Source organism: Lissotriton helveticus, chromosome 6, assembly GCF_964261635.1.
Source record: "Lissotriton helveticus chromosome 6, aLisHel1.1, whole genome shotgun sequence".
NCBI classification, from domain to species: domain Eukaryota; kingdom Metazoa; phylum Chordata; class Amphibia; order Caudata; family Salamandridae; genus Lissotriton; species Lissotriton helveticus.
The window spans coordinates 1,071,020,739-1,071,047,540 of NC_136067.1; the positions used below are offsets into that span (position 1 = coordinate 1,071,020,739).

Below are 26,802 nucleotides of genomic sequence, written 5' to 3' on the forward strand. Positions count from 1 at the left end.
AAGAGTACACAGTAAACACCAGATTTTCCACCTCTGTAAGTTGATCCTTATGAACTAACCCAGAGAGAATTTACCTGGCCAAATATTGGAAAAGGGGTTAGGTAGGTCTCTAAGAAAAAACAATTGTTGTAGGTCCTATTATATAACAGAGCTTGTTCTCAATGCCAATAGATGGGAAACACTATGCAAGCAAACAATTTATTGGTACCAGACCGACCAAAGATCGATGAAAGGAATGCTCATACACCCCTGGGTTGTTAGTCCTCCTTAACTTGTAGTAAACTCTCTAGCATGCGGACTTCAGTGTTAGAGGCCACTGAAGAAATGTGTAAGTAAATAGACCATAAAAGCCTGCATTGATACTGCAAGGGCTCTCATACAATGCCTAGCGTCTGAATTTCAAAAGCTGACTTGTCCGCAATATCTTAACGCATTGCATTTAGGGCCACACAATTGTCCCAGATCTAGCACTGGGAGTATTACTGCACCATGTTAGGAGTCTGGTTTACACATACTTAGACTGAAGTTGACAGACGGGATCTTTGTGGGGGAGAAGAAGCTAATTTGTATTTACCTTTACTTTTCGCTGGTGAATGGATGTAGGCAATAGTAGGTGTTAATGTTTAATTATAAAAAGGCAGAACTATTGTCTTCACCAATGCTTGTTGTATTTGCTCTTGCAAGTTAAGAGTCTTAGGGGCATATTTACAAGAGAATAGCGGAGCACGGCGTTAAGCTAAAATTGCTAACGCAGTGCTCCGCTATTCTGAAATGCAGGGATGCGCTGTATTTACAAGATTGTGGTGCACCCCTGCATTTCCCCTAGCGCTGGCACTAAATTTAGCTACCTAACGACCAACGCATGCACCCTTGCATCACAGAGCAAGACTGCCTGCATTGTGGGGAATGATTGTTCATGTGCAGGAAGGTGTCCCTTCCTACACATAAACAATCAATAATGGCGATTTGTAACTTCTGTGTGTGCTGCTTTATGCAGCATACATAGAAGTTGCAATGTGTCATTTTTTAATGCTTGCTTATATGCAGGAAGGGACACCTTCCTGCATATGAATAATCACTAGTGGTGATTTTCTGGTTCTATGTGTGCTGCAGAAGGCAAACAGAACAGCAAAAACAAGGAGACATTAATCACTTCTCCTTGTTTTGACAGATTAAGACTAGGTTTTCCTTGCTGCTGCCTCCTATTTATGCCACCCTTGTAAATGGGGGGTAGTGTCGAAAAGCAATGGGTGTTGAGGTTGCCTGCCCCTTTCACGTTAAGTACTGTGTGAAAGGGGCTTAATGCCGCCTTGTAAATAAGGCGAAAGGCTTACCGCCACCATAATGTCACAAGAAGTGACGTTCTAGTGGCGATAAGCTTTTGTAAGTATGTCCCTTAGTTTTACTACAGGCTTTACTTCTCCCATAAAAGGATAGTGCAAATGAATTCTAGTTGTACAGTTCAGTATATTTTTGACTCTTACACGCAACATGTTGTAGTATGGCAATCTTTATGAGTTATAATTCAGTCACTTTTGTGATGTGGGTGCCTCATACAATGTACCTCTCAGCCTTATTCAAAAATAATTTTTCTTATTATCTAAGTTGTCTAATAGACCAGTTTTGCATGCTATATGTGTTTGAACTACTCTATTCAAGTCCACAACATCTGTGAAAAGAAACCACAAGGCAGTGAACAGCGGCGGAGACAAAAGAAGTGCATTATTGTTATGTATACTAACAATCTGAGGACCAGGGCCCAGTGTGACTCAAGTATCTTTTGGGGCAGATTGATATCTATAATGAAAGGAACAGACATGCTGTTCAAATGCATTTACCTGCAATCATCAAACAAACTGTAGCAGGGCTTAAAATGGAAGATCCCATTGTCATTATTTGATATAGTATGAAGGGAGTAGAAATGGAAGTGTTTTTCTGTGATGCTTCCTTTCCCTTGTGTAGCAGGTCCAGTGTGTTTGCCATGGTAGAAGGCCCCCATCGTCGTCGTTGGTTGTAAAACTCTTTGAACTCCTGTGGTGCATTGGTGAAGGCATCAGATGCTGCATTGTATTCCACCCTCCAGCCTTGCTGCAACAGCAAAGTACAGAGCCAGCGATCCTCACCTGTGGATACAGTATTTAATGTATTTAATTAGCGGTGGGTCAGTGCTGCACAGGCAGTCGACAGTGATCATCACAGCAACAAAATTAACTTCACCATTCCAAATACAAAGTAAAATGTCATAAACAGAGCGACTGGAAATATGCAGTCGATTAGGACCAAATTATGAGGCAGGGTTGACTAAATTATGGAGCAAGAAAAGGCAAATTGTGGGGCGTAAAGCAGCACATTTTACAAAAGTAATACTTCACTATTTTGTCATTTTCACACATAGTAACACTGTCTAGGAAAGGATTTCAGCTTCTTAGTAACAATTTAGGACATATTTCTCAGTGTGTTGTGTCTCCCTCGTGCAACGTAAGGGAGATGCAAGGACAATGCAACACTGAAACAAGATTTTTCAAGCCAACTTGAGTGGCCCAGGGATGTATGACATTACAACGCATGCTTTTACATCGCATGCCTTTACAACGTGGTTTTTACAACGCAAACCTTTACAACGCATATCGCTTTGGGGTGCTGGATAGTGAATAGTTTAATTTACTATTCCAACTCCACTCCCCGTGGACACTAGGGAAGGTGTTGGATAGTAAATTAAACTTATTCCCTATCCTAGAGGGCCCCCCCAGCGCAATGCGTTGTAATGGTTTGCGTTGTAAAAGTTGCATCGTAAAGGCACTGCGTGGTAAAAGTTGCGTTGTAAAGGATGTTTCCCGTGGCCCAGCATGGCTTGATAAATCTGGAGTAATGTAATGTAAATCGCTGCGTTGTGTCACTCTGCTCCAGGTAGGCATTCTATGGGTGTTCTCACGCATCCACCCATTGGATTCTGGCTCATTCTTGGATTTCCCAACACTGGTAAACCCGGGAATGCCTCAAAATGCTATACCTCCCCAGGGGAGGCGCAATAAGGAGAAATATCTTTATTCCTCTTACTTGTTTCCTCTTTCTAAGTCTGCTGCATTCTGTATTTTGGTCGCAAAACTTCAACACATACCACAGTATTTGAAAGGGACGCCCTGAACACACCATTTCTAAATACCAAATCACAAACCCAAATTGCGATTTAGTAACAAGGCACTGAATGGCAATTTGGCTATTGTACATTTAAAATTGCTTTTTTGCAGTCGCAAAAGGCCCAATTTGCAGAATCTAGGCATTAACAACTTCCAAAAAAGCTTTGTACATCTGGCTCTAAGTCACGCAGGCAGCCACACAGTACTTTGAATGAAATAGGAAGTATCTCAGTAACATATGGGTGAGGCATCTCAAAACATCTTGTTCCAAACCTTAACTCTTGCACGGAAAACTATTTTCATTGTCACTTGCTTCTTTATCTGGGAACCTGTGGAGGGTTTTTGGCACATGATTAAGCCTTAGGATATGCTGGAATATAACATAGGCCTCTCGAACTATAGTCCAGTGGAAGAACAATCTATTCAGCAGTGCTAATTAGGTGGTATGCTAAGTCAATTATGCAGCGTCTGTTTCCATTAAAAATCAAATCTGCAGTACAGAAGTTTTAATATATATTTCATTTATATTATGGATTTAGACATGGACATAAAAACTATCTACAACATGTTCATAATTCATTGAGAAAGGTCTTTGTAATGTGAACACTAATTTGTGATAATAGTGAAATAAAAAAGCATGATAAAGAATGAATCATTCTATTCACCCCATTTGAATTATATTGGACACTGCAGTCATACTCACCTCTTCATTCCCACAAATTGGGATAACTACTTTATCAGAGCCGCACTGTCACCTTTTAAAATGTGCTACTACAGCCAAGAGCTGCAGGTGACCAGTTAACATTCACAATGTGTGTGGCATAGCATTGCACACAAGAAGTTTAATATCTTTTGACCTGTTTGAGCTAGAAACATGTTTTTACCAGTTTTTGTATTTACAAGGTTATCCTGCCCTTGTGCGTCTGTCTTATTTGAAGAAGCAGACATGGCTCTGAGCCATCCATCTGCATATTGCTCAACCCCTTTTGTAGAGGTAGATGGCTCAGCTATTCTTTAGAACTATGCCTAACCAACATCACAATTCAATCTTGGTAACACACACACACATATACATATATATAACCCGCTCTGTGCTGGTTAGCTGAAACCTAATCATTCCCCCTCCAAATGGAAAACAACACCCTTAATGCTGTCCATTATGTAGTAATGGACTGCCAGTCCCAGAATGCACTGCTCCGGTGCCGGGCGATGCTGGGGTAGGTAAAAACCAAATAGCTGGATGGATTTGTGCAGGCGAGTCAGGGAAATATTAAATAAACATAGAAATTCACTAAAAGAAACAAAGGTTACAGGGACGTTATAGTTAGGTTGCCATTTTATCCACAAAAAACCATAGAAATTCAGCAGTTATAGTTAGACTTATAGTAATACTTATCTGAAGAAACTACAACTTATGACTTTAAGTAACTTTAGGCCACAAGTTATAGTTTCATAAAATAAGTATAACTATAAATATAACAATAACTTCTGAATTTCTATGGTTTTGTGTGGATAAAAAACTCAACAGTAACTATAACATCCCTGTAACCTTAGTTTTTTGTGTGAATATATATATATATATATATATATATATATATATATATATATATATATATATATATATATATATATATATATATATATATATATTCACTGAAAAAACCATAGGTTTGACACCAGTTATAGTTAGCTGGAAATTTTACTGACATAAAACCATTGAAATTCCCACGTTATAGTTAGTTGGACTCACTATAACTTGCGCGCCTGCAATGCACTGCTGATGACGTCACATATTACATCACTCATGACATGGTCAGTGACATCACTCATGACATCACTGATGACACCATCCAGTGAATGTGTGTCTTTCTGAAAAATAAATATGTTTTATATATGTATATGTAAAGGTCGATGGAAGAATAAATGTTTAAATAAGTGTCTTAATGGAAGTTTTTTTTTTTTAAATGATTGGTTAACTGGCTTATTAAGTGTATCTTAGTGAATACATATATTAGCGAGTATTGTTTAAATATTTAAATGTTTGTATCAGTGTTTCGCTTTGTGTATAAGTGGCTGCATGGGTTGGTGAGTAGCTACATGTGTGTGTATATGGGTTATTAGATTTTTTTTTAGTATCAGTATGAGTGTCTGTATGGTTTGGTGGGGGTGTTACTTAGCACATAGATGCATCAATGACTGACTCACTGTTTGTATGTGTTTTGAAGACAGCATATGTGCAGGACTGTATGGGTGGATGAGTGTGTATATGTGTGTGTTAGTGAGTGAATGACTGTCTCACTAGTGTCTTTATCAGTAACTACATATGTTTTAATCTAGTATATGTGAGTATTGATGTATATAAGTGAGTATATGTGAGAGTGAGAGATTGAAAGAGTTCTTGTTTAAATAAGTATGGTATGTGTTTCTATAAGTGATTGTTTAGGAGAGTAAGTATGTGTAAGTTTCCTTAGAAGTAAGGTGGTAGTGTGTGTATAGCTGTATATGCAAATAAATGGATGTTCAATAGTTTATTTGAATGTGTGATTATGTGTGTGAGTAACTTTTGGATGACTGTCGGTGTGTAACAGGATGTATAGTTGTTTCACTACATATGATGAGTGAATACATGTATGAGTGACTATAAAGAACTGTTGGTGAATGAGTGGATGTGTATATAGATGGTGGTATTACTGAATTGGTTGTTGTAACTGGTATGGGTATCTCTATTTTTTTGAAAATTTTAGTTTCTATTTTTGAATATATGTTTCAAGGGTTACATTACACTGAAAGGAGGTCTGTCACTCTGTCACAAGGATGGTGTCATCAGTGATGTCATGAGTGATGTCACTGACCATGTCATGAGTGATGTAATACGTGACGTCATCAGCAGTGCATTGCAGGCGCGCAAGTTATAGTGAGTCCAACTAACTATAACGTGGGAATTTCAATGGTTTTATGTCAGTAAAATTTCCAGCTAACTATAACTGGTGTCAAACCTATGTTTTTTTCAGTGAATTTAATAGGTTTTTTAAATGCTAATTCCTAACTATAACTGGTGTGAAACCTATGGTTTTTTCAGTGAATTTCATAGGTTTTTTAAATGCTAATTCCTAACTATATAAGGCCTGAAACCTATGTTTTTTTCAGTGAATTTCAAAGTTTTTTTTTAATGCTAATTCCTAACTATATAAGACCTGAAAGCTCACCAGGAATCTCCAGTATGCGCCAGGGGACTGCAATGCAGAGAGGTGTAATGAAGCCACGCCCCTTTTTACACCTCTCTGCAACGCAGCCCCCGTGAGGGAGAACTAATTCCCCTTGCATACTGGGGGCCCCTGGGGGCCAACTAGCCCACCTGGAACCTCCAGTATGTGCCAGGGGGCTGCATTGCAGAGGTGTAATGAGGCTATTCCCCTTGTTACACCTCTCTGCAACGCAGCCCCCTGCCGTGTTTGCAGAGGGGGAACTAATTCCCCTTGCATACTGGGGGTCATAATCGCCGCAGCCCAGCGGTAAAATTTTGTCTCTAACCAAGTAATATGCCCCTAGGACACCACTGAGGAGCTATCAAACTCTGCAGCACGGGTTAACTCAGCCGGAGCAAGGTTTTGAGGGTGCATATCCCTCATATGTCATCACATGCCCGTTGTACTTATGGTGTATTGTTCTTGATGCCCCTTCTGAATTCCTTTTTTGTATATTTTACAAATCAGCAAAGATAAATAATATTTTGAAATGTTTGTAGTTTTTATCATTGTTGTTGTAGTTTATTAATGTTGTTATTGTTTGTTATAGTAATTTCAGCTGCATCCTTTACTTGTATTTCTTTCATAATGCCGAGACGTAGTACCACAAAGGTAATGCACTTTTCACACCCTGCATAAGCATTGTCCAAGAAACACATCACAGGAGAGAGGGCAGTATCTCTATACACTATACTATGTAGAGTTATCATTCAAGAGACTTGTCTCAGGTAACAGGGCAGTTTCTCCCCACAGTCTACTAAGGATACCTTTCACCATGAGAAGAGGTATGATTAGCGAGATACATTTCTCTCAAACAGTGCTAGGGATACCTTTTTCCCTGGTAAGATGTGTTAGCAGAGAGATTACTTATTTACCAGGCAGTAGTACATATCACTGTTGTTCTAAGGAGAGGTATGAAGACAGATGCCACTGGTTCACTACACTGTACTGTATATCCAAGTTGTCAGGGAGATGCCACTGGTTCACTACACTCTACTATATGTCCAAGTTGTCGTCGGAGATAGGTGTTAGTGCAGAAGACAAATGGCCTGATTATGATTTTGGCAGATAGGATACTCTGTCACAAATGTGGGAGATATTCCATCCGCCATATACAAGTTCCATAAGTTATATAGGAATTGTAATTTGGCGGACAGGATATCCATCACATTTGTGACAGAGTAACCCTGTCCGCCAAGATCGTAATCAGACCCTAATTTCCCCTACATACTACTTTACATATCTGGCAGGCTGTGGAGAGGTGTGAGTGGACAGGGAAATCCATTCCCACACACTAATAATTATGGTTATTTCACTCAGGAGAGGTGTCTGTGGGGAGGCTAGTACTTCTTTCACTTATTATAAGATAGTGAGGTCTTGCATGTGAGCTGAGTACCATCGCCATCCTACTATGCATACTACTAAGCGTGGGAAAGATGTGAATGGAGAGGCAGTGTCTCTTTACACCCTACTCTACACACCAGTTATATTCATGCAAGGTCTCAGTGGAGAGGGCAGTGTCTCTTTTGAGACTTTTAGGGGGGATTGTAAGAGGTAAGTATTGTAATGAAGGAAAATGTAAATTTTTTCTCTAAAGTATTTTTACTATTTTGCGAGATTCTTGTGGGATTGTATAAAAAAATAAGTAGCTAAAATCTGGTGCATATTCATTATACCTTTTACAACAGGATGTGTTCAGTGAAAATGCTAATTCCATTACAAAAGTACGCTCTCGCAAAAGGCTCTCAAGCGTAAAGCAGCAAACACTGACTCCTCGGAGTGGACACAGAGGACTGTGTGCATGGATCTTGCGAGAGGCCAACAAGAGTCAACCACATTATGTATGAGAGCATCATGACTCTTGCGAGTGTCTCGCGAGAGTCATCTAGAATGAGAAAAAGGTGTACATAGTACAAACAACATACATAATGAAAGAATAGTGTTGCTCTGAAAAGAGCTTTTCAAGGAACATTTTCAACAACTGTATTTTGTATTTTTTTTAAAAAAGGGATAGAACAAAAACAATAAAAGAGGATGCAAACGTAGAAGCAAATATTTTAAAAACTCCTGCCTAGTTAGCTATTTATGGTCCTGGACAAGCCTGTCATGTGCGCCCCTGATTGTCTCAGAAAAAAAATATTCTCATGGCAGAGACAGCAAAAAAGGACTTTGTTCAGATATGCTGGGTTGTCATCTGCTTGCGCTGTGAGTACCTGGGCAGGCACACTGTCACCAGGTTTGAAAGATATGGATGTCCCTGAGAAGTTATCAAGCTCTGCAGCATGGGCTATCTCAACCCCAGCAAATAGCTCTCTAATGCCACCACATCTCAGTAGTATTCATGGAATATTGCTTGTTCTGGCTGCCCCTGCTAACCTCTTTTTTGCATATGTTATAAATTAGATATTTGGCAAACACTTTCTTCCCACCATGCCTCATCTTCAAAAATTGTTAGACCAAGGACCAACTGGGTGACTGACATTTAGGAACAGGAGTAGGGTTCTCATCTGAATCAGATGATGACATTCTGATCACAGAAAATTAGTAAAGTCAGAGAGGTAGCCAAAAAGGTGCAATCGGAGAAAAACCCAATAGGCAAATGATGCAAAAAGGAAGGAATCTTTATTTGGTAAATAAAGACATCAATATGAACCAATCACAATCTTTCCTTGGGTTGTCTTTCCACTACCGAGCATCTAGTGGGTGTCTCGTGCAAGGGCTGTGAGATCGTACAATACAGAGAACTTTCTTAATATCTCAAATGTAACTATACATCAACTGTTTTTGTACTTTAAAGAACATTTCTCAAAATTAAAAAAAATTCCTGTTATGAACCTAATTACAAATGTACAATGTCGCGAGCGTAACACAAAAGCCTAACAGGAAGTAGAGCCCCCTGATAGTGCACACAGGGAATTGTCTGATAAGAGCCGTGAGTTTGTAAACAAAGTAATAAATACAATGTAAATTCTGTACTGATTTAATTATTAAACAGTGTCATTCAATAACAAGCATTTACAATGCAACGGTTTCGCCTTTGGAAAAGTTTGAGTTATTGGCATTGTAAATGACAACATTTGTATTTATGTGTTGGTTTTGAAAACAGATAAATAATTGCCATTGTCATTTACATTGCAAATAGCTTTAACATTTCCAAAGGCGAAACCGTTGCATTGTAAATGCTTGTTCAAATGTTGGTATGTATGTTTGTGATTCGGCAAACACGGCGAGGTTAAACAGATGATACAAAAGAATCTGTGACCTCACATCAGTGCAATGCTCGGAGGATGGCGGGGTTCCTGGAAGTCATACACAATGTGCATTGGTTCTAGGGGGTGTGTGCTTTTGGGGGGATTCTGGACAAACAAAAAATCGGAGCACGTGAAGGGGCGAACGTGCTTCATACCATCGAGCTCTAACCCACTATAATGGAGAACATGAACTCCAGCAGGGTGATGTCGAGGGCAGCCACGGAGGCGAAACTTGTTTGAGTAGTGAATAAAATGCGCAGTACTATATGGCCAGCAAGGCATGCTCTTCAAACATAAAGCCAATGTACGGGAGGGGACGTTGACACTGAATGAGGCATGGTCCTGGCAACTTTGAAATGAATGTATACAGGGGCGGGCAGCTTTTAGAAGCAAGTGCCAGAGAATGGGTGCGCGTGAGAACCGAAGCGAGCAAGGGTGCGGCACAAGGAAGGATCCCGTAAATATCAAGATTATCACACGTGGGGTGGGCAGTCGATTGCAGTTTACGTTGAGCTGTATATAGAGGTTCTCGCGTGCAGATCTCGCACGTCCGGCAATTACGAATTTGTAGGTAAAAGCTCGCGACCCCCCGCCCCCAAATCTACGCCGGTTACAAGTAATTACTATTGTAGCATCCTCAGTTTCCATCAGAGAAATCCAATTGCAAAATCACTATATAAAATAAGTTAAAATACAATGATGGGACCAGAACATGGGTGGTCCCGTTTTATTCGATAAGGAACGGGCAGCCCGAATACGGCCCTTTTAATGCACCGCGGTAAAAAAAAACTCCCATCTCAAAGGTTATACCAGGTTGCATGAGAACTGAACTGTCCCGCGAATCATTAAAGTGCATTAAGGACAGCGAATATATATCTGATCACAAAATTCTATAAGCCGTAGGCAGAGAAACACCTATTGCGCGGCCCCGAGCCCCTCAAAACAAAGCGACCTCCCCGTGCGTCAAGGTACAGAGGTCTGTGTGAGCTTTTCATACCTGCGATGGCGCCCTGCCTCGCCCCGCCATGCTTCTTCTTTCTTCCCCCCGGGCTGCGGGGGCGGGCACTTCCGGCCGGCCGCGCTGGGATTGGCCGGCCGGCCAACCACTTCCGGGTCGCTGCGGGCAGCGCAGCGGCCCTTCTCCTTAGGTAGGCAGGCGGGGGCTGATTTTTACGGACACGGACGGCGGGAGGGGGCGGGAGTGGACGCGGACGGCGGGAGGGGGCGGGAGTGGACACGGACGGCGGGAGGGGGCGGGAGAGGACACGGACGGCGGGAGGGGGCGGGACAGGACACGGACGGCGGGGGGGGGGAGAGGACAGGGACGGTGGGAAACGTGCACAGGACAGCGAGGGGGGGCGGAAATGGACAGCGCATCAGTGAAAGGGGAGGGAACGGGAGAAAACGTAACTCCGCCCTGGGAAAAAATCTCGGGAACGCCCCCGAATCTGGTCCGGCCTTGACGGACAGATCTCTGTTCCAATGGCTAGCCTCCATTTATGGAGCTAGCCAATGGGACAGGGGGGCGTATTCCATTCTCCTTACTGGAAATCAAGAGATTTCTCTGGAGGCGGAGCTAAGAGCTCCGCCCTCCAGCGAAACCTAATAACTGAAAAGGTAAAAAAGAACTCTGTACAACAGATTAGAACAAAATGCATAAGTCTGTGATCTCGCAAGCCTCCAGTGAAAGCGATCACACACCTTAAACAAGCATTAGAAATGCAATCGGGCTCGGATTTATTTGAGTTTGAGCTAATGGCATTGTAAATGCCAATGTATTGTTGCTATGTGTTATGGAGTGTGTTCATGTGGTGTGCACTGCCAGTGATCTCCTTGTGAGTGTGAGAATATTGCACCGTTACTGCCTGTGTTGTCCTTCTTGTGAGTGTGAGAAGCTTGCACCTCTGCTGCCTGTGGTCTCCTTGTGAGTGTAAGAAGCTTGCACTGCTGCTGCCTGTGATGTCGTTCTTGTGAGTGTGAGAAGCTTGCACCGCTGCTGCTTGTGATGTCCTCTTGTGAGTGGGAGAAGCTTGCACCTCTGCTGCCTGTGGTCTCCTTGTGAGTGTAAGAAGCTTGCACTGCTGCTGCCTGTGATGTCCTTCTTGTGAGTGTAAGAAGCTTGCACTGCTGCTGCCTGTGATGTCGTTCTTGTGAGTGTGAGAAGCTTGCACAGCTGCTGCCTGTGAGTATGAGAAGATTGCATTGTGCATCTCTGTGCTGTGCCTGTTCTTTATAAGGGACTCTTGCTCTGTTGCTGCTGCTGCCTTGGCACAGTACCTGCTGTGAGTGTGTGAGGGAAGCTTGCACCGCTGCTGCTTGTGATGTCCTTCTTGTGAGTGGGAGAAGCTTGCACCTCAGCTGCCTGTGGTCTCCTTGTGAGTGTAACAAGCTTGCACAGCTGCTGCCTGTGATGTCCTTCGTGTGAGTGTGAGAAGCTTGCACCGCTGCTGCCTGTGAGTATGAGAAGATTGCATTGTGCATCTCTGTGCTGTGCCTGTTCTTTGTAAGGGACTCTTGCTCTGTTGCTGCTGCTGCCTTGGCACAGTACCTGCTGTGAGTGTGTAAGGGAAGCTTGCACCACTGCTGCTTGTGATGTCGTTCTTGCGAGTGTGAGAAGCTTGCACCTCTGCTGCCTGTCGTCTCCTTGTGAGTGTAAGTAGCTTGCACTGCTGCTGCCTGTGATGTCGTTCTTGTGAGTGTGAGAAGCTTGCACCACTGCTGCTTGTGATGTCCTTCTTGTGAGTGGGAGAAGCTTGCACCTCAGCTGCCTGTGGTCTCCTTGTGAGTGTGAGAAGCTTGCACCGCTGCTGTTTGTGATGTCCTTCTTGTGAGTGTGAGAAGCTTGCACCGCTGCTGTTTGTGATGTCCTTCTTGTGAGTGGGAGAAGCTTGCAACTCAGCTGCCTGTGGTCTCCTTCTGAGTGTAAGAAGCTTGCACAGCTGCTGCCTGTGATGTCCTACTCACTACTCTACTCTACTCACTACTCACTACTCTGCACTCACTACTCACTACTCTACTCACTACTCTACTCACTACTCTGCACTCACTACTCACTACTCTGCTCACTACTCACTACTCTACTCACTACTCTCCACTCACTACTCTCCACTCACTACTCTGCACTCACTACTCTGCACTCACTACTCTACTCACTACTCACTTCTCTACTCACTACTCTGCACTCACTACTTTACTCTCTACTTACTACTCACTACTCTACTCACTACTCTACTCACTACTCACTACTCTACTCACTACTCACTACTCTACTCACTACTCACTTCTCTACTCACTACTCTGCACTCACTACTTTACTCACTACTCTACTCACCTCACTACTCTACTCACTACTCTACTCACTACTGAGTACTATACTCACTACTCTGCACTCACTACTCACCTCACTACTCTACTCACTACTCTACTCACTACTCACTTCTCTACTCACTACTCACTTCTCTGCACTCACTACTTTACTCAATACTCTACTCACCTCACTACTCTACTCACTACTCTACTCTCTACTCACTACTCTACTCACTACTCTACTCACTACTCTACTCTCTACTCACTACTCTGCACTCACTACTCACTACTCTACTCACTACTCTACTCACTACTCACTACTCTGCACTCACTACTCTACTCACTACTCTACCCACTACTCTACCCACTACTCTACCCACTACTCTACCCACTACTCTACCCACTACTCTACCCACTACTCTACTCACTACTCACTACTCTGCACTCACTACTCACTACTCTGCTCACTACTCACTACTCTACTCACTACTCACCTCACTACTCTACTCACTACTCTACTCACTACACTACTCACTACTCTACTCACTACTCTACTCACTACTCACTACTCTGCACTCACTACTCACTACTCTGCACTCACTGCTCACTACTCACTACTCTGCTCACTACTCACTACTCTGCTCACTACTCACTACTCTGCTCACTACTCACTACTCTACTCACTACTTTCTACTCACTACTCACTACTCTACTCACTACTCAACTCACTACTCACTACTCTACTCACTTCTCTACTCACTACTCTGCACTCACTACTTTACTCACTACTCTACTCACCTCACTACTCTACTCACTACTCTACTCACTACACTACTCACTACTCTACTCACTACTCTACTCACTACTCACTACTCTGCACTCACTACTCACTACTCTGCACTCACTGCTCACTACTCACTACTCTGCTCACTACTCACTACTCTGCTCACTACTCACTACTCTGCTCACTACTCACTACTCTACTCACTACTTTCTACTCACTACTCACTACTCTACTCACTACTCAACTCACTACTCACTACTCTACTCACTTCTCTACTCACTACTCTGCACTCACTACTTTACTCACTACTCTACTCACCTCACTACTCTACTCACTACTCTACTCACTACTCACTACTCTACTCACTACTCTACTCACTACTCTACTCACTACTCTACTCACTACTCTACTCACTACTCTACTCACTACTCTGCGCTCACTACTCACTACTCTACTCACTACTCTACTCACTACTCTACTCACTACTCTACTCTACTCACTACTCTACTCACTACTCTACTCACTACTCTACTCACTACTCTGCCATCACTACTTTACTCTCTACTCACTACTCACTACTCTACTCACTACTCACTACTCTACTCACTACTCTACTCACTACTCTACTCACTACTCTACTCACTACTCTACTCACTACTCACTACTCTACTCACTACTCACTTCTCTACTCACTACTCTGCACTCACTACTTTACTCACTACTCTACTCACTACTCTACTCACTACTGACTACTATACTCACTACTCTGCACTCACTACTCACTACTCACCTCACTACTCTACTCACTACTCACTACTCTGCACTCACTACTCACTACTCTGCACTCACTACTCACTACTCTGCACTCACTACTCACTACTCTGCACTCACTACTCACTACTCTGCACTCTACTCACTACTCTGCACTCTACTCACTACTCTACTCACTACTCACTACTCTACTCACTACTCACTACTCTGCACTCACTACTCACTACTCACCTCACTACTCTACTCACTACTCACTACTCTACTCACTACTCACTTCTCTACTCACTACTCACTTCTCTGCACTCACTACTTTACTCACTACTCTACTCACCTCACTACTCTACTCACTACTCTACTCTCTACTCACTACTCTACTCACTACTCACTACTCTACTCACTACTCTACTCACTACTCTACTCTCTACTCACTACTCTACTCACTACTCACTACTCTACTCTACTCACTACTCACTACTCTACTCACTACTCTACTCTCTACTCACTACTCTACTCACTACTCACTACTCTACTCACTACTCTACTCACTACTCTGCACTCACTACTCACTACTCTACTCACTACTCTACTCACTACTCACTACTCTGCACTCACTACTCTACTCACTACTCTACCCACTACTCTACCCACTACTCTACCCACTACTCTACCCACTACTCTACACACTACTCTACACACTACTCACTACTCTACTCACTACTCTACTCACTACTTTCTACTCACTACTCTACTCACTACTCACTACTCTGCACTCACTACTCACTACTCTGCTCACTACTCACTACTCTACTCACTACTCTACTCACTACTCTACTCACTACTCTACTCACTACTCTACTCACTACTCTACTCACTACTCACTACTCTGCACTCACTACTCACTACTCTGCTCACTACTCACTACTCACTACTCTGCTCACTACTCACTACTCTGCTCACTACTCACTACTCTGCTCACTACTCTACTCACCTCACTACTCTACTCACTACTCTACTCTCTACTCACTACTCTACTCACTACTCACTACTCTACTCACTACTCACTACTCTACTCACTACTCTACTCTCTACTCACTACTCTACTCACTACTCACTACTCTACTCACTACTCACTACTCTACTCACTACTCTACTCTCTACTCACTACTCTACTCACTACTCACTACTCTACTCACTACTCTACTCACTACTCTGCACTCACTACTCACTACTCTACTCACTACTCTACTCACTACTCACTACTCTGCACTCACTACTCTACTCACTACTCTACCCACTACTCTACCCACTACTCTACCCACTACTCTACCCACTACTCTACACACTACTCTACACACTACTCACTACTCTACTCACTACTCTACTCACTACTCTACTCACTACTTTCTACTCACTACTCTACTCACTACTCACTACTCTGCACTTACTACTCACTACTCTGCTCACTACTCACTACTCTACTCACTACTCACCTCACTACTCTACTCACTACTCTACTCACTACTCTACTCACTACTCTACTCACTACTCTACTCACTACTCACTACTCTGCACTCACTACTCACTTCTCTGCTCACTACTCACTACTCTGCTCACTACTCACTACTCTGCTCACTACTCACTACTCTGCTCACTACTCACTACTCTCCACTCACTACTCACTACTTTCTACTCACCTCACTACTCTACTCACTACTCACCTCACTACTCTACTCACTACTCACCTCACTACTCTACTCACTACTCACTACTCTACTCCCTACTCTGCACTCACTACTCACTACTCTACTCACTACTCTACTCACTACTCACTACTCTACTCACTACTCTGCACTCACTACTCACTACTCTGCACACTACTCTACTCACTACTCTACTCACTACTCTACTCACTACTCTACTCACTACTCACTACTCTACTCACTACTCACTACTCTGCACTCACTACTCACTACTCTACTCACTGCTCTACTCACTACTCACTGCTCTACTCACTACTCTGCACTCACTACTCTGCACTCACTACTCACTACTCTGCACTCACTACTCTACTCTACTCACTACTCTACTCACTACTCACTACTCTACTCACTACTCACTACTCTACTCACTACTCTACTCACTACTCACTACTCTACTCACTACTCACTACTCAACTCACTACTCACTACTCTACTCACTACTCAACTCACTACTCACTACTCTACTCACTACTCACTACTCTACTCACTACTCACTTCTCCTCTCCCTACTCTGCACTCCCTACTCTGCACTCCCTACTCTGCACTCCCTACTCGGCCCTCCCTACTCGGCCCTCACTACTCGGCCCTCACTACTCTGCCCTCACTACTCTGCCCTCACTACTCTGCCCTCACTACTCTGCCCTCTGCCCTCACTACTCTGCCCTCTGCCCTCACTACTCTGCCCCCACTACTCTGCCCTCACTACTCTGCACTCCCTACTCTGCACTCCCTACTCTGCACTCCCTACTCTGCACTCCCTACTCTGCACTCCCTACTCTGCCCTCACTACCCTGCCCTCACTACTCTGCCCTCACTACTCTGCCCTCACTACTCTGCACTCTGCCCTCCCTACTCTGCACTCTGCCCTCACTACTCTGCACTCACTACTCTGCCCTCACTACTCTGCACTCTGCACTCACTACTCTGCCCTCACTACTCTGCACTCTGCACTCCCTACTCTGCACTCCCTACTCTGCACTCCCTACTCTGCACTCCCTACTCTGCACTCCCTACTCTGCACTCCCTACTCTACACTACTAGCCAGGCTGCTGTACAACATGGCTAAACATATCCCTGACAAAACCAACAGATTTTGTATAGGAGAGTCCTATTTGCTTTGCCAATGCTTGTTTAGCCTACCTCAGTCAAAGAGCAGGCGCGGGTTTGCCGGCGCGCACACAGAGCTGAAGGGGAAAAAAAACACATCAGTGCACACGCTCCCAGCGCGGCACCTCGGACAGCTGGTAATTGAGGATTTATGTATTCTTCTGCGCGTGTCTTTATGCAGGAAGTGGACATTGCAAAAATTCCAAAGCCCTATGGCGTGCTGCCTTACTTAAACACAGCCTTGCCTGGACCAATTACCATTCACATGGCAGAATACCACACGCAAAAAACGCGTGCTTTCTGGAATGCGGCAGCCCACAGCCCTTACTGAACTTTTTTTTTTTTATACCATTAGAGCTCGGAAGCCCCGCCCCACTTCGTGTGACGTAGGCCCGAGCCCTAAAAAAGATGTACATAGTGAAAACACAGATTATAGTATTTGGAAAACTGATCATTGTCATTTTGAAATATAAATACGAAGTTTATGTAAAGATATATGCAAAGGGGGGTGTGGCCAAGCAACATGGCCTCTCGAGCTACCAGTCTGTTTGCCCATAAATCCTTGTAAAATCCTGTAAAAAGTAGCTACAAGTAGCAGAAAGACATTGGGAACGATTTGCGCTGATCCCCCAAATTGTTGGCCCGAGTGGCGAAAAGATACATCAGCCGTAACATCCTGAGCATCGAGGTGCAAGGAAGATGCTGCTCGGGCCTGCGGAAGTAGGTGGCCTGAGGCTGAGCCTGAGCATGGCTCCCTCTGCACCAGAGCCGAACTGAACTGGTGCCTGAAGACGTTCCTCGCTTGCACTACTCGGCAACCTGCGGCCATCCGGCCTGTGGATGACCAGTCAGATCCCGTTGGAGACCGCAGTGGATCCATTGTGGACGGGCTTGGTGATCCTGACCGGTGCGTGAGAGACGGAGCAGCAGCTACGGCTCCTATCTGCAGTTCCCTCTCCAGTGGAGGCCTCTGAGGCGGAGCTGGTGTGCGGGTGGTGCACTGGAGGGGGCTCTATTCTCCTCCTTGCCGCCGGCTGCAGGTATAGGTGGCGAGCAGATCCCCATGGGTTCGCAGAGAAGCGAGGGCCTATTTCGCCACCATGGCGAATTGAGACGCAGCTGCAGCCCGGAGCTGTAGGCTGGCGTGGCCGGGGCCAGCCACTTCACCAGGTGAAAGTCTGGACATCGCAACCGGGAAGCCTGGCTGCAAAGAGGGGGCTGCATTGTATGCTGGGCATTCCGGAAAAAAGCAGAACAGGGAGCTGCTGAGCAATTCCTAGCACATTGGATTCACACTCCACTACGACCCAAGGGATTGTTGGACATTTTTGTTGTAAAGAGAGCTCCTAGAGTCCTGGTCCCGCCTTCGCCCTCGGGGCACAGCCCTGAGCAATCATAGTCAAAATCCTTAACTACCGGGACAGGGATTGCATCCTGCGGAAAGACCAGGATCATCAGAATCTCTAGCTCGAAAGCAATAAGGTTGCTCTGTACCTGGACTATTCTAAGCAAGTTCAAGATCTTCAAAAATCCTTTCTAGGGGTAAAGCGCAAACTACAGGAATTGAATATGCAGTATATGCTTTTGTAGCCCACAAAGTTGAAGGTTATAACAGGGGGCAAGGCACACTTCTTTGACTCCCCAGGGACGTTTGGGACTGGCTGGAGACCCGGGAGAGGTGTACCCGCCCGGCGAACGGCAGGGGAGGAGGAGAAGATGGGAAACAAGACTAGCTAAAGGCCATGGGCAGCAGAAGGGTCGAGAGGAGACACAGAACATGAGTGAGCCAACGCAGCGAAGGTTAAAGGTGGGTGAGGATGGATCATTGCAGTTGGATGCCCCTGAAGATGAGGACCTGATGAATAATCCTCTCGTAGCGACCCCTGCTGGGTGGGAGGCAGAGGCTTGGAATCTGGGACTGACAATAGACACTGTGCCTGAGACACCAATGGAAGAGGCTCCCAAGGGGGAGAGGGACTAGCTGACGTGTAAAAATACTTGTAATGAGATTGTGACCCAACACTGCAAGGTTGCTTGGTAAAAACTGTATAGTGCTCTGGTCGATGTTTGAGAATTCAGCTAAATGATCGTTCAGAGAGATCGGGTGGTGGTTGGGATGCCTGCATGAGTGAATAGACATAGAAAGGAAAGTCGTGAAACTGATAATAGTAACATAGAAGGAGTTGAGGCTTAGAATTGCAATATGACTACCGATAAGTAAAAGGTGGATGGACTGGGGAAAATAAATCTACTTGTTGCCCCTGTTAGGTTGATAGGGATGCTGTGCACGTCCTCGCACAAGCGGAGGGTGGGCAGTATCTGTGAAGTTAGCTGGGTGTTGTTCATGTGAGGGTGGAGGGGTAGTTTGGGTTCTTGTTTATGGATCAATGCAAGTTGTGGTATAAAAAATGAGCTGGTTGACATACAAGAGCAGTAATTCCATTGCCACTGAAAGGAAGAGAACACAAACAATAGAATATGGCACAGAAGGTAAGGTTCCTATATCTGGAATGTCAGAGGGTTGGGTACATGCACCAAACGAAATAGAGTCCTTTTGTTTCTTAAAAGGCACAATGTAACATTTACATGTTGCAGGAGACACATTTGGATGGCATAGGGGCAAGAAGGTTAGCAAAAAAGTGGAGGTGTTCCATTACTTGCACTCCATCTATGCCAGGGGCACACTGATTTGGGTGGCTCCTAGAACCCCTTTATGATCCAGTATACGGATGCCAATGTTGGGGGCTGCTATGTGCTTTTAAGGGGGAAGCTTGATGGCAAATATATAACTATACTGAATACTTTACATTTTTTATGGCACTGCAGGATCTGATCACTGCGGTTCCAGACACTCCACTTATATGGTTGGTGGACTTGAATTGTGTCTTGGATTTGGATCTGGATTGCCATCCGCATAGAAGGGGTGCCAAACCGCGAATGACTAAACAGCTGCAGAACGTGATGCATTGTCTGGGTTTAAGGAATATCTGGCTAACCACCCACTCAACACAGAAGCTATACACATGTTTCATGCCCACACATAATATGCACTGTAGGTTAGAGAGGATCTTAGCAATGGAAACCCCTGCCCTTCTAGCAGCAGAAATAACTCTTTTAGCTTAATTTTTGACTGATCATGCACCAGTGAGCTACACGATACAATGGGCTGTCAGGGAGCAGGGTCCTCGCTATTGGCGGCCACCATCGGATCTCTTGGAAGATCAAGTCGGTAGAGAGTCCCCCTCGACAACACTGACAGACTATATGTCTTTCAAGTGGAACACCACAGATAATAGAGCCAACAAGTGGGATGCAATGAAAGCGGTGGTCCGTGGGGCAGGAATGGGACTAACTTATAGTGTACGGAGGCAATTGCAATGTGAGCTGCAGGACAGGTAGGGCTCATTAGGAGAACTCCAGTCGGGTATGCAGGGTCAGGGAGACATTCAAGAGAGGGAGCATACATTGCGTGAGCAGGTTGCTGGCACATGGGATTGGCTGGATACCAGATATCGACAAAGACTGCATGCAGAGGGAGATAAGTCCGTCAGGCTATGAGCATGGATACTGCGCAGGGAGCAGGCACCCCCACTGATCACATGTATACATAACCAGTCGGGAGAATTGGTACACTCCTGAGTATGTATATTAGAAGAATTTCAGCGACACCTGCAGCAGGTATATACAGCTGACCCATCAGTCAGGGCTGAGTCCTACGTTCCATTCCTCCAATTGAGGAGACTTCCTGAGACAGCCCAGTTAGAGCTGGAAGCACGGATAAGTAAACAAGAGATAGTGGAGGCAATTGCAGACATACCTAAAGCCAAGGCACCAGGGGGAGATGGGATACCAATCGAATATTATCAAGCATACTCAGCAAAGCTAGTCAAACCACTACTACAGACATTTGTTGAAACATTTGAGAAAGGGATTCTGCTCCCAACAATATGTGAAAGTGACATTTGCATGCTCCCCAAGCTGGGCGTAGATAGGAGACAGTGAGGACCCCGCAGCATACCAAAAACTTACAATGATAAACAGGGACATGAACATTTTATGCAAGGTGCTGGCCAAAAGGCTGACCCTTATATGGAGTATTTGGCTCATGAGGATCAGTGCAGATTCATCCCGGACTGTAGCTCATCTATGAACATCCGGCGCTTAGCACATGTAATACACGAGACACAGGGAGCCACAGAGGAGATGGCGCTGGTTTCCATCGACCTCGAAAAAGCATTCAATACAGTGGACTGGGGATACTTGCTGGAAGGACCAAGAATATCGAGATTGGCCTGCACTATTAAAAGTGGATTACAATATTGTATACGGAACCAAGTGTCAGGGTCTGACTGGGTCAGACTAGATCTGTGCAGTGGTTACTGGGGCAAGGCACCCAGCAGGGATGCCCACTGTCACTGTTGCTTTTTGCTCTGGCCATAGAGCCCATGGCGGTGTGGGCAAGACGCGATCGTGACCGCTGGGTAATACAACTTGGGTGTGGTACTCACCTCGTCTCACTATATGCAGATGATGCTCTGTTTTATGTTGCATACCCTCGTAAGGCGATTCCGAAACTCCTGCAGTTGTTGGATCACTTTGCATTATATTCAGGCTTGCAACGTAACAGGCAAAAGTCTTTGGTGTTCCCACTAGCAGGGCTGACGGTACATAGCACAGAGCTAATGCCCAAACTAGGGTTGAGATGAGAGACTGACATTTTCCGGTATCTGAGAACACATGTAGCGCATGGGGATGCACAAGTGCTTCATCTAAACATCACTAAGGTACTCGAATTCCCAAAGCACACAGTAGCATTGATAAACATGCTACTGATGTCCTTAATGGGCAGATTAGCCATGGCAAAAACGGTGGTGCCGCCCCGATGTCCGCAGAAGTGGCCCCAGTCTGAACAACTGTAGAGAATATGTCCTTCCAGGTTTGGTTCTGGCCACTTTATTTATAAACAACACCTTCATCAAATTTGTTCAGGCGCGGGAAGGGTTTGATCTGGGACAGGGGCAGTACCTTCAATGCGCGGGCTGGTAGAACTGGTCAGTGTTACATGCAAGGCCAAAGGCTGTACGTGGCAGACGTTTGGTGCCCACAGGGGAGTGGGCACAGGCGCTGCACCCAACACCATGCCATGCACAGAATCTATATATCTTAACAATATATATCATTGAGGTACATAGTTGTGAAGCTAACAAAAGGCACCCTCCGCTTTCCTTTATATACTTACCTTGTTGGCATTTTGGTTGTCAATATTGTTGCTGTGATATTTTTGTAGGGTGATATTTAAAACTCAATATTTCAGTACCATTCTCCAGCCTTATGCTCTGCTGCTTTGATAACTTTCTGACTCATAAGACGGGGGGACACAGCAAGGAATGGGGTAAGTGTAGAGACTTTAAGAAAGGAGTGAGGCAAGGATGCACAGCATATGAAGTGACAAAAGAAGCAATGAAAGAAAATTATACACATAAAAAACCTGATTCAAATTTTGAAGTTAAAGTGCAAAATTTGCATAATAAAAATGCAAACTAATCTCCCTATTCAAAGAGTTGCAATATGTTGTTCTAACTGCATTGGAAAAATATATTACTTAGGCTTTCCTGTTTTCAGTTTCTACTTTTGTTAAGTTCTGGTGGGGTTTTTTCAGTGTTTTCAAGTGATTTCAATACCTTAAAAACAGTGATTATCAATGGTTACACATTTTTGTGCATTAAACAACAGAAACAGTGTTTTTCCAGTGTTTATGGAACATTTTGCTTTTATTATTGCTTGCTTTCTGCACTGACAGTGCATGGTATATAGAGAATGCACGTATAGTGTATATGAGGTCCAAATAGATTTTTAAAAATTAAACTTATTGTACTACACCATACACTATTTCTTCAGTAAATCTTTGGTCATGTGCACTCGCACTTTCATTCCCATGTAAACTTCTGTGAAAAGCTCCTCTCAACATTGGCACTTGAGATGGGCAAAGCCAAAACAGGCAGTACACAATTTTTTAAGTCTGGTCACTGACATAGCTTTCCATGCCAATACTGCTGCACTTGAAGATTACGATGCACAGGGCAGGTTCTGCAACAGTTGAGTTGAACTGGGCACTTATGCCCTCAGAATTATTGAAGCAGTCACAAATGAAGCGGCACTTTTGCAACTACGAAGGAAATTCCCCTTTACGGAAGGGATCTAGAACTTGTACAGATTACCACATTGAGGTTTCACTGACTTCAAATTCGATTGGTGGTGAAGGGACATTTCTATACATCATTGCAAGCCATTTCTTATGCATTGTAAAATAAAAGTTCCTGAATTTCTCTTCAACATTGCTTTGCTTACCACGTGGCAAGCACTCTAACATGGAACATGTTGCAGTGCCAAAGTCACTAAAGGTGTCGCCCAGCCTACTGGGGGAAGCCGGGAGGCTGTGTTGCTTTGTGTTGCTCTAATTTTACTTGTTCTTAACTTGAAATCTAGCAGAAATCGGCGTTTTATTTACTAAATAGCAACTCTGCCTGAAATAGCTTGACTCAAGAAGCTTTACCTGCTGACTCCTTTCCCCCTCCTTCCCGCAGCCCTGGGCCACTCCCAGCCGAGCATTGACACTGTGGAGCTGGTCCCGGGCACAGAATAGCGGCGGCCATATTGTGTGTGGCTGGGATTCATCGCGCTCTAGTTGCGCATAAAAGGGGTCCCGATCGACCCAGCGCTCGATTGTGTGAGTGTCTGAGTCCCTCCTGAGGCGGAAGACGGGAGGCTGTGTTGCTTTGTGTTGCTCTAATTTTACTTGTTCCTTACTTGAAATCTAGCAGAAATCGGCGTTTTATTTACTAAATAGCAACTCTTCCTAAAATAGCTTGACTAAAGAAGCTTTACCTGCTGACTCCTTTCCCCCTCCTTCCCGCAGCCCTGGCCCACTCCCAGCCGAGCATTGACGCTGTGGAGCTGGTCCCGGGCACAGAATAGCGGCGGCCATATTGTGTGTGGCTGGGATTCATCGCGCTCTAGTTGCGCATAAAAGGGGATGTCCATGCCTCCACGCAGCGGACGCGTTCTGCGGACGCGCCTGACTCGCGCCGGAGTCCTGCCAGAGTCCTGCCCGTCTGCGCCCATCTGCGCTAAGGAGGTGCCAGGGATGCTGTCACTTCCCTCACTTACTCTCCCTGTGTCCTGAGAAATCTTCAATCCGCACACTGTGCCTTATCTCCTGCTTGCCTAGATTGTATTTCATCACTGGGCATTGCGCGCATAGCTTCCCTCTCACGTCCCAGTGTCAAGCCCTCAACATGTCCTCATATTAGTGACACGCGCATACGTGTATTATACTTAAATACACGTTCATTCCTAAAACATCAGGCTGACCTTTTCATTCTACTTACCGACGAAAGCCCCGATATTCTCCTTATCACCGAAACCTGGCTGACAGACGACTCTCTCCCTGATATTCTGGCAGCATTGCCCCCAGCCTACTACATGCTCAATATGAACCGGCCTCCTGGCCGCGCTGGTGGAGGGGTGGCAGCTGTCATACGAAAGGAGTTCAAATTCTTCTCTACGTCTTCTCTCACCCTTGCTGACGTAGACAACCCTATTATCAGCCTGGAAACGGGGGAGGGAGCTCTTACTCTCATTGTCCTTTACCGCCCCCCTTACTCTATGCCTCTGTTCCCCATCACCTTTAGCGAACAGCTAGCTAATCTGATTACCTCATCTGCCCGAGTCGCTATGTTTGGCGATTTTAATTACTCGTACAATGATAGCGACGCTGGCCCCCATGCAGCCGAGCTGTTTGAAGTCCTCTCTAACTTCAACATGACCCAACTCGTCCCCTCCTCTACCCATATCAGGGGTCATATATTAGATCACATCTGGACCCACAACCTCACGTTCTCCTGTCCGGTGATCACTCCTTGTATCTGGTCGGACCACCACATGATCGACACGGTGATCACAGTCAGGGATCGTGTTAAGGCTCCTCCCCTGGCAGGTGGGGTCGCCCGTAAATGGAGTACCCTTGATTCGCAATGTTTTTTCACTTCTCTGGCTGATACCCAACATCCACTGCGCAGTATCGCGACTGTCCAAACTCTGGAGGATGATTTCTCCAACTGGATCACAAAAGCCCGCGATCTTTTTGCCCCCCTCTCCAGATTCCCTCGCTCCCGTCACAGCAAATCACATAGGTGGTTTAACACCTCCCTGAAGACCCAGCAGCTTGAACTACGCCAGACGGAACGTAGGTGGAGACGCAACTATTCGCCTACTGACAGAGAGGCATATGTCGCGGCATGGAAAAAATATAAAAGTGCAATTACAGCAGCAAAATCCTCACACATCTCTGAAAGGATCCTCGTTGCCCCTAACAAGTCTAAGGAGATTTTCAGAATCATGAGTGAGCTGACGTCTGACGCTAGAACCCTCCCTTCCCAGGCCCCCACCCAAGAGTCCTGCAACGCCTTAAATAGTTTTTTCATTGAAAAAACTATTAAGATTAATAATACCATCCCTTCCGTTTCCTCCGCTGCTAAACCAGCCTCCTCTCCTGGAAATCCACTCTCACTATCATGTTTCCCCGTCCTTGATTCTTCTACTCTGGCCAAACTCGCTCATCAAGTTAAATCCGGCTCACCCAATGATTGTTGTCCCCCCTCTGTTCTCGGCGACATTTGCCTGGCTCTGTCGGACTGCATTCTGCCTTTGTTAAACACCTCCCTTGAGACTGGCACGGTACCTAACTCCTTTAAGGAGGCTGTTTTGGTACCCCTGCTGAAAAAGCCTGGAGCTGACCCGGAGGACCTTGCCAACTACCGGCCTATTTCTCTCCTGCCCTACCTATCCAAACTCCTGGAGGCGCACGTCACCAGCTGCCTTTCTCAGTTCATCGAGTGCTCTGGCCACCTCGAACCCAATCAAGCCGGCTTTAGACCTGCCCACTCTACCGAGGCTGTGATCTTGGCAGTCATGGACTCTCTAAGGGGCAATGCCGACAAAGGGTCTCCTCAGGCGCTTGTCTTACTGGATTTGTCGGCAGCATTCGACACGGTGGACCATAACATCCTCCTCCACCGTATCGAACAAGCCGGCATCCGGGGCCTGGCTTTGGCCTGGATCAAATCTTTTTTGACAGGCAGAACCCAGGCGGTTCGTCTAGGCCCTTTCATGGCCGCTAAGGAACCATCCATCTGCGGAGTGCCCCAGGGATCCTCCCTGTCCCCCCTGCTCTTCAATCTTTATCTCCATCCGCTCATCCATTCTTTGCAGAGGTGGGACATTACCGTCTTCAATTATGCAGACGATTTGCAAATCATCTTCCCCCTTAATACCCCTAATGCAGCCCTTGACTGTCAAGCGGTTATGGTACACATCCAGCAATGGATGAACCTCAACCAGCTCAAGTTGAACCCGGGGAAGACAGAACTAATCCTCCCGGGT

The 26,802-nt window shown here is 45.1% G+C and overlaps 1 protein-coding gene across 1 annotated transcript in view; it reads right to left on the reverse strand.

Moving 5' to 3' along the window:
* LOC144762616 (chitin synthase chs-2-like) overlaps positions 1 to 26,802 on the reverse strand; it is a 350,513-nt gene that overhangs the window by 126,794 nt on the left and 196,917 nt on the right. Inside the window, exon 11 of the mRNA XM_078647843.1 lies at positions 1,839 to 2,123. Coding sequence (XP_078503969.1) covers positions 1,839 to 2,123 — 285 coding nt within the window. The remainder of the gene's footprint in view (positions 1 to 1,838; positions 2,124 to 26,802) is intronic.